At 36.4% G+C, this 18745-nt stretch overlaps 1 protein-coding gene across 4 annotated transcripts; it reads left to right on the top strand.

Moving 5' to 3' along the window:
- Window positions 1-1758: 1758 nt before the first annotated feature.
- Window positions 1759-18531, top strand: LOC150033758 (transcription initiation factor TFIID subunit 1-like). Of its 4 annotated transcripts, none has more exons than XM_090317356.1 (9): window positions 1759-2066; window positions 2304-2367; window positions 3278-3381; window positions 3704-3766; window positions 3958-4003; window positions 8049-8300; window positions 16489-16610; window positions 17015-17183; window positions 17403-18531. In XM_090317356.1, the coding sequence occupies exons 2-9, from the start codon at window positions 2322-2324 to the stop codon at window positions 18512-18514; spliced, it is 1914 nt and encodes a 637-aa protein (XP_090173482.1). In that variant the 5' UTR covers window positions 1759-2066; window positions 2304-2321; the 3' UTR covers window positions 18515-18531. The 4 variants fall into 4 exon arrangements, with proteins under 4 accessions (XP_090173482.1, XP_090173484.1, XP_090173483.1 ...); XM_090317358.1 differs by having other exon boundaries at window positions 1834-2054; XM_090317357.1 differs by having other exon boundaries at window positions 1841-2066; window positions 2307-2367.
- Window positions 18532-18745: the final 214 nt, after the last annotated feature.

Raw genomic sequence — 18745 nt, 5'->3', positions numbered from 1 at the left:
AGTCTATTTGATAACCATTTTGTTTTTTATTTTTGTATTTGAAAATTAAGTCTATATCATCTATATTTCGTATCATTATGCATCTTTTTTAAGTATGATGATTGCATTCTTACCCAAATTCCAAATTTCAAAAACAATTTTTAAAAGCTACTGCTTTTAGTTCTCAAAATTTGACTTGGTTTTTTATAGTTCTCAAAATTTGACTTGGTTTTTTAAATCATTGGTAAAAAGTAGATAATAAAAGAATAAATTTGAAAGTAGAAGTAGTGTTCATAGACTTGATTTTCAAAAACAAAAACTAAAAACAAATGGTTACCAAATGATGCCTTAAATTTTGTATTATTTTACTTTTGGCATTCGGTTGAGCATATATTTTAATTATGGAATATATATATATATATATATATATATAATCACTTCAATTCGGTTCGGTTCGATGACATTTATTTTGAACTCTTGAACTAAGAACCGAACTGAAGTGTGCGGTTCTTTCCGTCAGTGAACCGAAGGTCTCATAAATTTAAAAAAATCGAAGGAAACGTTCCGTATGGTTCGTCAATTTTGTCCAATTTTTACACACCCCTATTGACTATGTTATCTTCGAGACAAATTTATGTCTTCTTAAGCCTCTATTTGAGGGGATGTTATTAATGAAAGTTTCGGGTATTTTTTAAGTTGTCAAGAATAGTTATTTTGTTATAGGTTTGTTTCAAAGCTTTAAGTCCCATTTGATTGTTATAAATACCTTGTGCATTGAAAAAATAATTCTCAATGAGAAATATCATTCCCTTCTTCATGAATCATTTATGTGGTCACTTTTTCGATTTTACCACGACTCATTCTAGTGAACTATCATAGGTCCAAAATTGCCGATTACAAATCAATTTTGTTTTCTACTATATTCTACTTTGTTGTCTAGTTGTTTTTTTTTTTTAAAAAAAAAAAATTCATGATAAAACATAGATTATTATAGCTATATTTATTATATATTAATGAAATGAAACTAAACTATACTCTCCCCTACTTTCTCTTCTAACAAAATAATTAAAACGATTGGTCTCCGTAAAAACAATAATTTATCTTCATATTTTAAAATTTTTAACGATTTGATAGCTATCATATAAAATTTCATCAAAATCAAGTGTATAGTTTTATAAGGTGATGATTTAATTTTTGTAGTTTATAAATAAAATACTTGGTCCTCAATAAAATTATTGATCTACTAAAGAAGAAATCTCATTAAATTTTGATAATAATTTTCAGAGTAATTATAATTGGTAGTATTTTTAGAGATAATCACGTGTATAACATCATTTTAAAAAATTACAAATATCAGCGATATAATTCTATCGTTAATAAACTATTACAAGTGATATGGTCTATTACTAATAGACTCCTACTAACAATGTGGTTTATCACCTATAGAGTATTTAAATTTTGTTATATTTGTAATTTTTTTACATTACATTATATCTTCGTCTAATGACTAAATTTGTAAGTATTTCTAAGTTTTAACTTAAAGATAGTAATACATACTAATAGATTCTATTCTCATATCTCCCCTTCTTATGCTTAAAAAAAAAAAAAAAGACTAAACATTTCAAATTTTAAAATACAAAAACTATAAATTGATGCATACTCAAGTTGAGTTTTTGAATATATATATGCCAAAGTTGGTGGAATAAATGCTTACAAATTTAAAATTACAAGACCAAATTCTTATTTGATAAAACTTAAAATGTTGGGACAAAATTGCCTATTAACAACAACAACAACAAAAAAAAAAAAAAAAAAAAGAAAAAAAAAAAAAGAAAAAGAAAAAGAAAAATTCTCCCCCTTCGTTCCCCGGCACCCGATTTCTATAATTCTCCGATATCTTCCTTCCGTTTTTTTCTGTTCTCTCCCCAGTCTTCCTCTCCGCCGCAGTCGCAATCGCTCGCCGGCAAGCCCCTACTCCCATTCTCTCAATTATCTCCTTCTCTGCTGCAACCTCCGCCGCCACGCCACCGCCTTCTGCTGCAGCTCCCTTCATATCTCCGTCGCTTGCCGCCAGGGTCCGATTTACGGTTCTTGCCCATCTCCGACATTAATTTCTCTTTACATACTTGCGCCTAGACTAGGTGTAATGGATTCGAGACCTATCATTATCTTACTTTAAAAACAATTTTCTTTTTCTTCGTCATTGGGACGAGGTCGTCAATTCATGAAGATTATAATTACATGCTCATATATATATATACATATATATTTTAAGCAAGCATAGCATAGCATAGTAATTATGGTCCCTTTTTTTTCCCTGTTAGAAGAGGAGTGGGCATTAGATGGGCGGCGAAACATATGGTGATTCCCCAGACGAAAGGGATGAAGGTAAGCCAGTTGATTTAAACTAGTTTCAGGCTCTTTATTTGGATGGATTTGTTATCTTTTCATGTTAGGAAGTTGACAGTTTGAAACATCTTTTCTTTCTTGTTATTCTCTTCATCTTTGGCATGAGTGAGGTTGGTGGAGCAAACTCAAATCATGAGTTTTCACTAATGTCAAATATGGCATTCTATACATTTGTTCAAAAACATCTGGTATACGATGCCTGGGGTGTCTTATTTATAGGCTTATAGGAAGTCAAATTATAATACAACGAACTTATAGTGAACGACTTCCTTAATTCTAATATGCCCAGCAATTACAAAAATTTATATTGACTGATACCAAGTAATTAGTAACTCATAGTAATAAAATTAGACACGAGTTACCTACTTCAGACTCCTCCCCTCTACCCCAACAGAAGTACTCATACTGGAGTAGAAACCAATATTCATCCCAATGGTAGCATTTAACAGATGTGAGAGATTGATTGCATTTGAAGTGTGTAGATCTTGTGTTTGTTCAATCACATGGCATTAGGTCTCACTTCTTAAGAACTTGACATGGTTCAACCCAATGTAGGATGTCAGTCAATGTAGGTTGTGTGGCAATGAAGGATGTCTGGGAATTTCTAGAATACACAATGTAGGATCATGTGGAACTTCCACATGTTTTGTATATCACTCCTACATTAAATGCTGTGGATCTATGAGTAAACACCAAATCGGTTTTATAATCCATGTAACTCATGGGCATGTTATTTTTGGATGCCCTTTTCTGACGAAGTATAGATTCTTATGGTGCTTGTCGTTTAGAGTTTTCTTTTGATCATAATCCTTGGTGCATATCGTTTTGGGATCCAATGTGGGAAACACCTTCAAACACTTGATATATTCTTATGATATTTTGACTGCAGATGATGATGACTATGAGGATGCTAATGGTGGCAATCGATTCTTGGGGTTTATGTTCGGGAATGTGGATAATTCTGGTGATCTTGATGCCGATTATCTTGATGAGGTAATATTATTGCTCCTTGTGACATATTTGTAAAATTAGATCTGTTATAGGACAATGTGCCTGGAATATGTAAGCTATGAACTCATTCTATTAGAAGATTGTCGTACTGAAATACTGGTTTTGGCACCATAGATTTTGCAAATAGACTTGTTATCTTCCACATATAAGCTGTTGCAGTATGCAAAGTCTGGAGAAAGCCTTAACTTGTTACATTTATAATGGACAGTTCTTTAAATAATTTGACCTTTCATCCTATTTGTCTGACACTCAATTTCTGGTCATATTATATTATGGATATTGAGGATACAATCTTGTGTTTTAGGATGCTAAGGAACATCTGGCTGCACTGGCTGATAAGTTGGGTCCAACTTTGACAGATATTGATGTAAGAAGCTTTTAAGACTCTGAATATTATCTAGTTTTATTTGTTTTTGGGGTTTTGTATGTAGCTTCCTGTGTTTGCATACCTGTCTTGTTTCTCTTTAATAACATATGACTACTGTGTCTTTCCGAGTTTGATAGGTTCTTATTGTTCTACCATTTTTTTTGAGGCCTGAATTTTTTCAATCTTTTCAGTTGTCAACGAAATCACCAAAAATACGATCAGATGCTGTTGAACCAGGTGAAGTTGTATTCATGGAAAAAATTACTTAGTAGTCTTCTGAGTTTTTGTTTTTTTAATGTTTGATACCTTAAATCTTCAAATGCACTTTCACAATGCTTACTAAAAATATCTTGTGAACTGTGCATTTTCTAAGCTTAGCAACGAAAGCAACTTAATATAGAGATATATTTTTTGAAACGGAAATGAGACTTTTCATTGAAATACTAAAATGTGTCTAATGCTCAAAGTACGATATATGAAACAAAAGGAAGATTAACAACAAATGAAAGTACAAGCTTAAGAAGAAATAACGGCATTCCAATTTAAACTAATATCTTGAATAGAGTAATCAACAAATGATTTGGAAAGAGAGCACCATGAAGAAGCTTTGACTTGAGCAATCTCATAATGATCAAACCAAGGAAGGGACTTGTCTTGAAAAATATGTTAGTTCTTTTCAAACCAAATTTATGAGAGAACCACTTTGACTCCATTCACTACAAAAGGTGAGGAATAGCTTTTAATGAAGGCCCCTCAAAAATCTGAAATACATTCTCCTTGAATTCATTGCACCACGCCCACTGCAAATTAAATAGAGAGAATAACTTCCTTAAATTTTTTTTGAGATAACTACACTCAAAGAATAAATGCTGGCAGTCTTCCCCATTTTTCATGCACATAGGGCAAATTGAGGGGAATAATGAGTGGCCTGGGAGCTTTTTTTGAAGGCACTTTGAGCAATTAAGATCTCCAAAAATCACAAGCCAAATTATGATGCTAACTCTTCTTGGACAACTTAATTTCCACAAAGCTTTGTACAGGTTTGAATCCATGGGAGAGGTGGCAGCTAGATGCTTGAGCAAAGATTTACAGAAAATTGACCTCAAGCTTCCAACTTCCAACTTCTTGTATCTTGTCTTTCCACTACCTTTTGACCCTCTAAGGCTGCCTATAAATTCTGAAAATCTGACATCTCTTCATGTCTTCATCCTTCAGCAACCTTCTAAAATTGATAGACCAGGAGAAATTGTTTTCCCAATAATAAAAAATTGTCTGATTGGCAATTGAGGCAATATGGGCTAACGTTGGGAGAAAGAGCACAATGAAGATGAATTCAGCCATATGTCTTTCCAAAAAGATATTCTTGTGCCACAACCAAGTTTGAAGGAAACAAACTTTTCAACTTGCAACCATGCTCGAGATATATTAATCCAAGGACTTCTGAGGCTCCTACCAACTTTACCGGATGTGTGCTAATTATGAGAACCACGTCCATGAATGCTCTTCACCACCTTACACCATATCACATCTTTTTCGTGAATATATCTCCAACCACACTTTGCTAACAAGTATAGATTTCTGTTTTTTAAGTCATCAAAGCGAAGAACCCCGTGATGTAAGTGCTTTGAAACAACATCCCACTTAACCAAGTGGATTTTGTTGCCACTTACCCCTTCCAAGAGATATTTCCCATAATTTTCTCAATTTCCTCAGTTACCTTCACGGGCATAGCAAAAGAGGACATATAATATATTGGGAGATTAGATAATACTGCCTCGTTCAAGGTTTAATCCTCCTCCCGAGATAAATTAAATCTCTTTCATCTATTGAATTTCTTTTTAATTTTATCAATGATTGGCTGCCAAAAAGACATCTTTCTTGGATATCCTCCAAGAGGGAGACCAAGATACAAAAACGACTCCTCCTTGCAATTCAATTGAGAAGCCGTGGCCAGCAGCCTATTTTCTTTAATATTCACTCCACATGATGCAGATTTTTATCCACATGGTGCTTGCAATTCAGAGGAAGAGATTTGATGACCTTGGCTAAGATTTTCATCACCTTTTTCAGACAGAGGACAGTCAGCCGATTGACAAGTCCAAAGACTCATTATTCACTCCTATTGATAAGGAGACTTCAGCATCCAATTTCAATAATTGAAGCTTGTGATATTTCATTCGGTTGAGCAATGGTCTCATAATCCTGACAAAGGTTGATAATCTTAGAATCTTGAATTCTGTGGACCACATCGGGGTGCTTCATTGTTTTTGTCAACTTTAAAGAGCTCTAGAGTTCTCCTTTCAGTGATATTCCTTTGTTTCGGCTGGTTTTGCTTGTTCGTTTAAGGCTGGTTGGCTTGTTTTTGAGAAGGTTTCTTCTTTGGCAGATTGCAAACCAATCCTTTTATGATTTCTTTATCAAGCCTCTTCCGCTCTCAAAGCTCCATGTCCCTCAAGCTTCAATTTTGTTTCTCTGTCTTCAACAGTCAGCAGTCTCGTTTGAAAACTTTTGTTCAATGGGTGATTTTTTTTTTGTTATTTCTTAGGGTTGGTCCCTCTTTTCTTTTGATCTTGTTCTTGTTGTGGTGAAATTTCCATTGTATTCTCATTTTTACTCATGTTTCTTTGTACTTTGAGCATCAGACTCATTTCATTATTTCAATGAAAAAGTCTAGTTTCCTTTTGAAAAAACATGGTGCAGATTTTTCCCAATTGACTTTTTGGCCTGAGCACCAGTCAAAAAGCTCAATGGTTCTTCTAAGTGAATTCAACATACAATCATCATCTTTACAGAACAACAATGTATCATCAGCATATTGGAGAATGGATATATGCACCTACCAGGCTGCCCTTTCCAACTATGAATTCTTTAAATGCCACTTTCTTGTGGATCAGGCCGACTAGAGAGCTCAATAATTCACTAACTATAAGGAAAAGCAAAGGAGGAAGGGGGATCTCCTTGCCTAATTCCTCTAAAAGCCTTGATTCTTCCTCTTGGTCTTCCATCAATATAAACTGAAAATTTCGGGTTTCTTACACAGCCATTGATCCATTGGATCCATTTGGCATTGAATCCTTTTAGTATTAACACATTTTCCAGAAAATCTCAAACAACTCTGCCAAAGGCCTTTTCTAAATCCAGCTTCAGTATCCAACATTTTTTCTTTTTAACTCTATATTCCTACACAACTTCATTTGCTATAAGGACGGGATCTAGTATTTGCCTTCCACTAATAAAGGCACATTGAGTGGGATCATTATTAGTCCAGGTGCTTTAGCTATTCTACTAACCAATGACTTCTAATTTTTTCGAGTATTAGGGCTTTCTTACTTAATCTTGGGAGGATGTTCATTTTATTTTTTTAGAAATTGGAATTAGGACAATCATTTTAAGTGTTATTTTAGTGGATATTTATTGTTAGAGGTTGATATACTAATGAGGCATGATAGGTATAGTTATGTAGTAGGTTCGTTGATGGTATACTTAAATGTAGTAATTTCCTTGATACTCCAGTATCCATGAAACGTGCCACCTTTCTCTTTCAGTAATAGCCTTACTTTTTTCCAAAGCACAAATGAGACTCCATTTCTTTTTTTATTTATATCAGAATCATGGTTTATTATACATCTAATTTATTTATTTATTATTAATTTTTTAATAAATTTATTAATGTATGAATTTAAAAAAGAGGGACAAAAGCCCAAGCCAAAGGAGTTTCAAAAGATTTGTTCAATCAGTCAAAAGTGAAGAGGAACTATAAGAGTTAAAAGAGTGCATTTACACCAAGAAAGAGCTAAAGGGAAATTTGTTTAAAAAAGCTGTCAAAGGATCTTCCCTTCACGATGAAAAGCTGATGATTTCGTTTTATCCATTTAGTCCACAAGAAAGCCCAAAGGTGCATCCATATAACTTTCTTCCCTTCAGTGAATGGGTGGCTATTAAGTCTTTGAGAACTTCTTCCCCGAAAGCAATCAGAATAAAATTGGGTTACAGAACTATTAAATCCTCTCTTTTAGCTTTTCAAGCATTAAAGAAAAGTTATGTTTTTTTGTTAAAAAAACATAAAACCTTAATGAGTAGAACAAAAGGGGAAATAAAAAAACAAAAAGGGGAAATAAAAGTCTCAGCTCACACTAGACACGTCCATAGGTTGTACCATTCAAGCATATAGGTTTATATTATGTTGCTGTCAATGTTAAGTACATAATTCATCTGTCCACTGGCATCGTCATCTGACTCTCTTTGACTGGGCTGGTGGGCTTGCTGGGATTTGTATTCTCAGATTATGATGCGAAGGCTGAAGATGCAATTGACTATGAAGATATTGATGAAGAGTATGACGGTCCAGAGATTGAAGCCACTGGAGAGGAAGACCACTTATTGCCAAAAAGGGAATATTTTTCTGCTGAAGTTTCTTTGGCTACGCTGGAGCCTACAGCTTCTGTATTTGATGATGAAGATTATGATGAGGATTTTGAAAAGGTGCCTGATGTTGTAAATGGCAATGCTGAAGCTCAAAACATCCATGCATCAGGTTTTTGTCATTATTCTCTATATTATTACTGCTATAATTTCACCTGCTAGGCTGCTACTAAATAAGCATCCCATGTAGCTAGAAGTTCTCTTGTTGTGTTTGTTTCAGATGACATGATAGAGTTTGCAGGATATTTTCATTTTTCTTATATTGCTGAATAGATTTTGATTTGTAATCAATAGTTTTACTTTTACATTCATCGTGTTTGATACTTTGTCTTTTTGCTGGTTAGAGTTTTTCTGTACATTCCTCATTTACTTATTTTTACAAGATTGGATTATAAGTTGTAAAAACTAGATCTTTGTTTACACTTTAAGATGCCTGTATTTACTCTTTTATTTTATTTATTTATATTTTAATTTCTGTCTTAAACATGGGAATAAAATGGCTTGTCAGTGAGCTTTTCTGAAATATAGTCAATTTTTTTTTGAAAAAGAAACAACTTTTATTAATCAATAAAATTAGTACAAGAGATGAGTACTTTGATAATAAAGGCGAATACAAAGAATCAAGCAAGAAACCAAAGGATCAATAGGTGCACCCAGGCATTTCAACTAGGTTGACACCCCCATAGCACCCTCATCATATCCAACATAGAGAAAAAGCCATCAAAGGCTAATAAAAGAGCAGTTTAATGAGACAATACAAGGAAAATCTTTGCAAACGGACGATGTAAAGAACTAAGCTACAATGATCTAAATTACATCAAAGAAGTTAAGACTGTTAAGCATACTAATGAAAGAGAGGCTGCTGTCTCTATCGCCGGGGCTTCGGTTAGTCTTCCATTTGAAAGAAAGGCTGCCAATTTAACCTTATGTCTTGCAAGGAATAGGCTTCAAAGCAATTAGAAAGGGAGCACCAAAGAGAGGCGTTGAGTTTTGCCACCTCAAAGCGAGCAAACCAAGGAGTTTCCTTCCCATTGAACACTTTTTGATTTCTTTCAAACCAGATTTCAACCAACACTAGAATAATGAAGTTGGTTTTACATTTCGTTTCTTGAATAACTAGTAGTAATGGTGTTATAGCATTTGCAGTAGATTTTTATGGTTGCATGATTTTGGTTGATGTGCCATAAGCTTCCAAATCATTCTAGTACCGTTCTTTAGGGCTTTAGAGATCCATGTTTAGCAGATTAGTGTTATGAAATTTTGATAAGGTCTCAACAATAAGCATTTGAAAATGTTGCATAGTATGTGATAACTTCAAGGTGCCATATTAGCCACTATTTTTTTGTCGGGTGCCATATAAGCTTCTTTTGGGATGCATGTTTTAAATACATAACTTCTAGTCTTGGAGAAGTCGCATGAACAACTCCTCTTGGAAGATATGTTTATTTTCTCGGGGGAGGACTCACCCTTATTCGGATAGTTTTGGTTGGAACTGTAACTTGCTTTCTTTGTTTAGGGTTCATGTTTTGGTTAGTAAAATCTGAGAAGATGAAGGAGAAACTTCTCATTCTATGAAGCGGGAGATAGTGACAAATAGTTGAACTTGGTGGTCTAGGCATCGATAATCTAAAATTGTGTAGTGAGGCCTTATTGGCCATATGGTTTTGGCGTTTTTCTAAGGAAACTAATAACTTGTGGCGTAAGGTTATTGTAAGTACAATTCCCATTCGTTTGAATGAACCGTCATGTTCTTTTCCCTATAATTAATGAAAAAGAAGAAAAAAAAAAAAAAATAAAAAAAAAAATAAAAAAAAAAAATAAAAAAAAAAAAAAAAATAAAAAAAAAAAAAAAAAAAAATAAGATAAAAAAAATAAAAAAAAAAAAAAAAAGAAAAAACAAAAGAAAAAAGAAAAAGAAAAAAAAAAAAAAAAAAAAAATCAAAAAATAAAAAAAAAAAAAGAAAAAAAAAAACAAATAAAAAAATAAGAAAAACAGAAAGTAAGATAAAAAAAAAAATTTTAAAAAAAAACAAGAAAAAAGAGATAAAAAAAAAAAAAAAATAAAAATAAAATAAAAACAAAAAAAAAAAAATATAGAAAAAACAAATTATAAAGGAAATATAAAAAAAAAAAACAAACAAAGAGGTTCGTGAGACACTTCTTGAAATCCTTGAAAAGTGATAAAAGGGGTTTCTGCTTCTCTCCTAGTTTGTTTGGTCTTTTTTGGGTGATGGGTTGCAAACGTAGTTTAAGGCGGACAATTGGTTGTGGCATAAACCCTTTTGTTCCTTGTGGCATAAACCCTTTTGTTCCCTGTTTCTTCGTTTATAACATTTATCTTCTATGAGTCATTTGGTAGCCTCTATTTTAACATCCTAGTGGGAGTTTCACCTTTCTCAATCTTGGGTTTGTCTTTTTTCTATGTTTGGGGATTTTCCTATTACTGGGAGAAGGGGCATTTGTCTTTAGGGCCCCGATCCTTCAACTCAGTTCACTTGTAGTTCCTCTTTTTGCTGTTTTATAGGTACCTACCTAGTTCGCTTGATGTTCCCTTGATTTGGATGATTAAAATTCTCAAGAAGGTCAAATTTTGTGTGGCAGGGCCTCCATGATTATTTTCTTTAAAGAATAAAAAAACAAGGAAACATAACTTTTCATTGATAAAATGATAAGAGATTAATGCTCAAGGATACAATAACTATTGAAAATACAGGGAGAAAAACCCACGATAGAGAAATTTTATTAATTTGTGTTACACTTACACGACACTCCCGACTCAGATATAAATAGACCCAAAAACCCTAAAGCAATAGACACATTGTAAAAAGACAAAAATGCCCTTAGGGCAAATACACCATATTTCAACACTCCCCCTCAAGTTAAGACCCAACTTGCTAACACAAGTATCAATGTTCTGTCTTGGTAATCCTTTTGGTGAGAACATCAACAATCTGTTGGCTTGAAGGGATATAGGGAATACAAATATTGCCACTGTCCAGTTTTTTTCTTGTGTTAAAGTGCCTGTCAATCTCCACACTCCATCCTAAAAATGTGAGGAACTTGTTGTTCATTTGGTATTTGTACACACCTTGTGTGCTGCCAAATTTCACAAATATCACAACCCACCATCCTCTCCCCATCATCTTCCACAGCTCCACAAACACACTCTATAATTCTCTTCTCAATTCCGTCCACACCCCCCAGCTATCCAGTATAACATCGCATTCCCCCCCCCCCACATACGTACCCCCTCCCCCTCAACCTACACATCACCCAACCACATCAACCCAAGAACCCCTCACCAACAACACCCCCCACCCCCCCAATCCCCCCACTATCAACTCCACCGACATGGCCTGCGTGATTACAACTCCACATGATTTAAAATCTATCATGTTGCACTGGATTGTTGGCAATACTGATGGCAGCCTTATGATCACAGTAAAGTTTCATGGGACCATGACTGTCCTGATGAAGATCAGACAGAACCTTCTTCAACCATATTTCTTCACATATTCCTAGACTCATAGCCCTGTACTCTGCTTCAGTGCTACTACTAGCAACAACTCCTTGTTTCTTACTCTACTAGGTAACCAAATTTCCCCACACAAAAGTACAGTACCCTGAAGTGGATTTTTTATCTGTAACAGAACCTGCCCAATCTGAGTTAGTGTAAGCCTCAATGTATCTTTTGTCATGTTTCTTGAACATTAAGCCTTTTCTCGGAGTAGACTTCAAATACCTCAGAATCCGAGTGACAGCTTCCATGTATCTCTCATAAGGAGCCTGCATAAACTGACTAACCATACTAACAACATATGATATATCGGGTCTGGTATGAGACAGGTAAATCAATTTTCCTACCAGACGTTGATACCTTTCTTTATTTACAGGAACCCCTTCAACAAAATCTCCCAGCTTGCTATTGACTTCAATAGGAGTATCAGCAGGTTTACACCTAGTCATTCCTATTTCTCTTAACAAGTCCAGAGTATATTTCTGTTGAGAGACGAATATTCCTTCTTTCGATCTCGCTACCTCCATCCTAAGAAAATATCTCAAACTGCCAAGGTCTTTGATCTCAAATTCATCTGCCATCCTTCATTTTAATTTGACAATCTTTGCTATATCGTTGCCTAACAAAACGATATCTTCGACGTAGACAATCAGAACAACTACCTTCCCTGATGCCGATCCCTTAGTGAACAAGGTATGATCAGAATGCCCTTGAACAAACCCTTAGGACTTAACAAAGGTAGTAAATCTATTGAACCAAGTCCTCGGAGATTGCTTTAATCCGTATAGGGATTTCTTCAGTCTGCTGACTCGATTATCAAAATGGGCTTCAAAACCTGGAGGAGGGCTCATATAAACCTCTTCTTCTAACTTACCATTCAGAAATGCATTTTTTACATCCAGTTGATGTAAGAGCCAATCTCTGTTAACAATAACTATGAGGAGAACTCGAATCGTGTTTAGCTTTGCCACTAGAGAGAAGGTTTTTGAGTAATCAACCCCATATGTCTGAGTAAACCCTCTCGCAACCAGTCTGGCCTTGTACCTATCAATAGTCCCATAAGACTTATACTTAATAGTGAACACTCACTTGCACCCGACGGTTTTACGACCTTTAGGAAGTGCAACTAGATCCCAAGTTTTATTTGTTTCAAGCGCTCTCATCTCTTCCATAACAGCAACTCTCCACTTGGGAAGGCCTTATGCACATTGGTCGGTATCATCACAGTATCCAGGTTGGTAGTGAAAGCCTTAAACTCCAAAGAAAAGTTATTGTAAGACAAGAAACTGTCAATAGAATGCTTGGTACACGATCTAGTTCCTTTCCGTAGGGCTTGGCATATCAAGAGTAGCATCATAGTCACCAGGTTTTTTAATTGCTCATTAGTACAAGAACGGTGACGAGGCCCATGCTCTTCCTTCTGTTGCAAGTTTTTAGTCTCCTAAGTACCTCCTGGTAACTTATTGATCCATAGTCTTGACCTCGTCTGAAATCATTTCATTAACCACATCACCCTCAACACACTCATTTTTACTTTCAGACACACTATCAGAACAGGTACCTTGAGCTGGTGCCTGTTTCGATTCTTGGACAATTTCCGGTGTAGCAACAAGGGGAATTAAGATTCTTCCTGTAGTATGTTATCTAGGGCACCTGTTGCATAGGATGGACAAGATCATTTGTATCTGGGATAGGCTCAGAAAGGAGGTCTATAGGAATAGAATATGTGGATGAGTTAGCCTCTTCTCTAGTGGTCGCCTCCTGAAGAGGACTAACCGGAAAAAAAGGTTTATCCTCGAGGAATGTGATGTCCATAGTGACAAAGTACTTCCTGGAGGATGGGTGAAAACACTTATAGCCCCGTTGATGAAGAGGATGGCCGACAAACACACACTTTTAAGCACGAGGAGCGAACTTAGTTGGTGAGGACCGTGGTTATGAACAAAAGCGATACACCCAGACACCTAGAGGGGAACATACGGAAAAAGATGCGTGGAGAAGAAAGATTCTTTAAAACACTCAAGGGGTGTTTGGAATTAAGAACACGGGAGGGCATTCGATTGATTAGGTGAGCTGCAGTGAGTACAACATCCCCCCATAGATACGAGAGTAGAGACACAAAAATCATAAGAGATCGAGCAACCTCAATAAGATGGCAATTTTTCCGTTCAGCTACCCCATTTCAATTTTGATGGACGATGCCTTTCGAAGTCAAAAACTCACGAAGGGTGTGATTAGCAAACTCCCATCCATTGTCACTCCAAAGAATGACAATTTTAACATTAAACTGGGTTTCGATGATAGTGTAAAATTGTTGAAAAATAGACGTCACTTCTGAATTATCAGTGAGAAGAAACACCCATGTAAGACGGGTGTGATCATCAATAAAGGTGACAAACCAGTGCTTGCCGGATAAGGTAGTGACGTTCAAAGGACCCCAAACACTACTATGTTTTGCACGTATACAGATATCACAAGACAAAGAAGAAACATCCACATTACAAAATAAATGGGGAAACAAGTACTTCGTATATTGAAAGCTTGGATGTCCAAGTCGAAAGTGACATAACAAATAATCCTTTTTAGAAACAGTTAATGACGATAGCTGTTTCCGCAACGTATACAAATGTGAAACGTTTTGCCTTTTTGAATACAACTATTGGACCGTATCCTAAATATCCGAGCAGTAGTTGAATAGAGCAGGGGCTTTCCGATCTGAGGTTCCATGCTGTTAATCAGTATTGAACGGAGGAGAGAGTCCTCTCCCTTCCAGGAGAGGGTCCCCAGGGTTTGGTCTCGGTATCTCACCAGTCAGATATCCGAACTTATGTCGCCCCTCGAGAACCATTTTAACGGATTGAGACTAGGAGAAATAATTCTGGCCATTTAGTTTCTCTTCTATGGTTATCCCTGCAGAATTCCCCACAAAACTAGACAAAATACTTACGGTAGGTAAATTAGAGAAAGCTGTTATCGGATTTTCCGAATACAACGGAAGGCCAGAAGACATGTCTGAACTAGAATTTGTCTGAAGATTCGTCGTGGTCCCAAAGACCGCCCCAAGCACTGCAATCTGTTGCTGAAGACTTGCTAACTATTGTTGGATTCCAACGGAACCGCCATAACCAATTGACCCATGCTGAGGTGGAATACATGGTGTCGGCATGGGATGCTTCTGCCCACATGAACCCGAAAACGAAGCCTCAACTATGGGAAGGGCAGAATGGAGTTGTGGCTGGGCTGGAGGGACTGATTGCGGCGAGGCTGGAAAAGAAGAAGATGGCACCGAAACTAGAAACCCACTGGAGGATGCGGTTGAGGCAAGATCACCCGGTGCGGTTGGGATGCTTGAAGTCAGGAGGCACCCGAACGGTTGAGCAACGCTGGACCCGATCGGCTGGAAGGTGGTTGGGGACCCGATCGGTTGCAGGAACGACACGGTTGGAGAAGCTCCTAGCTGGGTGGCTGCGTCTGGGTGGGTTCCGACCTGCTGAAGCTCAGGCGGCGCGGCCTGGCTGATTTCGATCAGCTGCTGTGTCTACACGGGCTGAGAATACGGGGTTAAAAAAGGGTTTTGGGGAGACAAACCAGGGGCGGTGAAAAGTTGAGGATGGTTGATGGAGATCGGAGCCGGCTAGGGTCGGAGTTGACGGTGGATGGAGAAGAGTAAGACAGAAGTCAGAGGGAACTTGACAATGTAGTTAGGTGGGAGAGGGGGAGAGAGGGGGTTATGGAGAATGGAGCACCTTGAAGAGATGATCAAGGGTGGTGACGGAAGGTCAAGGACAGATGATCGGAGTTGGCTATGGACGGAGAAGTCGGAGGGTGGAAGACAAAACAGTTAGGGTGGGGGAGAGATCATTGCAGGGAGAGAATGTCTCGAGTGTTTGCCTCAGTTGGACTTTGTCTCCATGGTGGAGTTATCGCTATCAATTGCCTTATTAGGCAATTGTCCAGAGTTTTTAAATTGCTTCCTTTTTCTGTTCCTTCCCCCCCTCGAGAGTTTTGACTTCTAGGGTCTGTATAGCTCATGTGCCTGTCTGGGATTAGGGAAATTTCTTTGGCTTTCTGATTTTTCTGCAGTTTTATGGAGCCTTTTGCTGGAGAGGAACAAAATAATAGTTCTTGGGAAGAGGTTATATCCTTTGCTAGGTTCTATGCGTCTCTTTGGATTTCCATGTACAAGAATTTCTGTAGGCCTTACTTTCCTAGATTGGAGCCATTTTTATTAAACTTTGGCCCCCTTTTGTGTGTTGTTTTACTTATATCATATATGTTGTTGTACTTTTTCACAAATGGAAAAAGAAAAATTATGGAGACTTGCATTTTGTCTACTCTTGCTCTCATAGTTACAGAATTCAACTCAGAAATCCTCATTATGTTTTTTCTCCAAATTGTTATATTTTGTGTTTACCGTTGAAGTCAGACGATAGGTTTTGTTCTCTTCTATCTTGCAATTATTCTTTCTATTTTTAGCGAGTCTATAAGTGACACCATACTGTTGAGAGTGCAATTCAGGAGCAACTAATAAAGAAGCACAATTCAATGTCAACAGGCTTTCATTGTGGACACATGTTAGATTTGTCTCCTAGTCGATTATAATGACAACTTCTGTAGTCAACTCTGTGAGTCGTTTATCAGATGATAGCAACCCCTTTAATTATGTTTGGGAAAAGAACTATCTGTGATTGATATCTGACCAATTTTTCTTTCTTTTCTTTGATTCCTTCTCGGCCAACGGTAAATAAGTGATATTTGACCAATTTTACAATGATTCTTCCAGATGAGCAAGGCGAATGCCTTGAGATTGTTTCCGAAGGAGAAAAATCTTTTGCAGTTGATGATCTACAATCTGCTCCCCTCAATAATGAAGTTATAACTAGTGATGCAGAAGGTTTGCTCGAGGTTGGTTAACGATTTTACTTTCGCATTTCGGATATTTTGCTAAAGGTGAAATTTGTTCCTCATAGTTCTTAATGTTATTGGATCTTGCTATGTTATTCTTCTTCTTTTATTATATTATTTTGACGGTCTTATCCAAAAAAATTATTGTTTCGACGAGAAATCTAATTTATTGATTTTTTTTGGTTACGTTCAAATTTTGTTTCGTAACCTGATGTACATTGTGACAGAGAACAGTGGTACCTAAGAAATCTAAATTGTTCAACCAGTTAGTTTGTTCTTTATGCAACATTATCTTTCTAGTTGTAATGTTAACTTTTAGTCATAGGGTGACCAGTTGGTTTAGGTTTTGCATTGATACCGTCATGTCTGAAGCATCATTACAGTTCTTGTCTGATTGTTAACAGGGGACGCCTGAAGTACAGAAGCGGCTACAGGATGAGAAGTCTCATACTCCCTTACCTGTATTGTGCATGGAGAATGGGATGGCAATCTTACAATTTTCTGAAATTTTTGGTGTTCATGATAGTTTGAATAAAAAGGAGAAGAGAGACTCTAGATATAGTACTCGTAGAGGTGCATGTCCCACAAACCTTATCTGCGGCTCTCTATTTCAAGTTCTTTTTTATCTCGTCTCAAAGTGGCATGATTATTTTCATTAACTACTATAAATCTGTAATTGTTTCGAACACAATCAGTAGCTATATCACTGACAGTCTAGCAACCAACTGTTTTTCTGGATTAATTTGAGCTTATGGCTTTTTATATCTTGTTCTTTCTCCGTCATCTTTTCAGATAAGTATAGGTCTGCAGATGTATCTGATATTGTTGAAGAGGATGAAGAGGCATTTTTACATGGCTTCAGTCGAGGTGTATCATATGTGAAACCAGCGTATGTTGTTAAAGATGATACTACTATGTTTGATGTGGATGATCCAGAATATACAAAATTTGGTGTTGTGCAAGGGGTCGATGTAATGGCTTCAAGAGTGGACTGGCGACAAAAAGACCGTTGTTGTGGTGCAGAACCCATGAAACAAATTGTTGCAGAAAATGTTACCATTGGATCAAATTCGTTATTGTTTAAAAAATTTTACCCTCTAGATCATCAAAATTGGGAAGAGAGAATTTTGTGGGACAATTCTCCGGTCTCAAGTAAGAACGCTTCTGGGAGTTGTGAGGCATCTGGATCTGATATTGAAGCTTCATCTAATAGTGACGTGGAACCACAAGTTTCCATTCAGATTGTTCGATCAGAAGACCGTATTGGTCCAAATGGTGAGGGACAGAGTCTTTACCATCATGGTTTTCAGTTATTGGAGCCTTTTGGCTCTAGAAAAATTTCAGGAACAGAAGAGTCTGTATCACCAGAAATGATTTATCATCCTCAGATGTTGAGATTAGAATCCTGGAAGGATGTGGACGATTCTTGCCAATCAGATGGTATAAAGGAAAGTATTTCAGATGAGCATCAAAGTTATGCTGTCAGATCCTTCAGCAAATTTTCTCCAAAGAACAGAAGAATGCTGGAAGGTTCTTGGTTAGACAAAGTACTATGGGAAACAGATGAACCTATTGAAAAACCAAAGTTTATATTTGATCTTGAAGATGAACACATGCTTTTTGAAATTTCAGATGAAAATGAATCGAAGTACATTCAGTTTCATTCTGGAGCTATGATTTTAACACGGTCATCAATGTCAATCAATGGAAATTCTTTTGAGATATCCGGAAGTGGAGGTCAAGGTGGCTGGCGAGTTGTTTCTAATGACAAACACTACTCCAATAGAAAAGCATCTCAGCAACTGAAATCAAATTCTAAAAAACGTTCTGTTCATGGTATCAAAGTTTTCCATTCAAAACCCGCAATGATGTTACAGACAATGAAGCTGAAGTTGAGCAAGTAAGATTAGTTTATTTATTTATTTATTTTTATAACAGGCCTACTAATATAGGCTTCAACTAACCTCATGAGACAATTACTTGGCCTTCAACATTTAGTATTAGAAGACTTTGTAGCGTATTCTGTATCTTAAGTAGGTAGCCACTATATATATATATTGATGAAAAACATTCAATCATAATTTCGTTGATATTGTGAAATTACAAAAGGGCAACATGCCAAAGGGATTACATGT

The sequence above is a fragment of the Benincasa hispida genome, chromosome 9 (assembly GCF_027475165.1).
Source record: "Benincasa hispida cultivar pf3 chromosome 9, pf3_genome.v1.1, whole genome shotgun sequence".
Classification (NCBI taxonomy): Eukaryota; Viridiplantae; Streptophyta; class Magnoliopsida; order Cucurbitales; family Cucurbitaceae; genus Benincasa; species Benincasa hispida.
The sequence above is the reverse complement of the archived record's forward strand: the minus strand, read 5'-3'. Positions and strand labels throughout refer to the sequence as shown.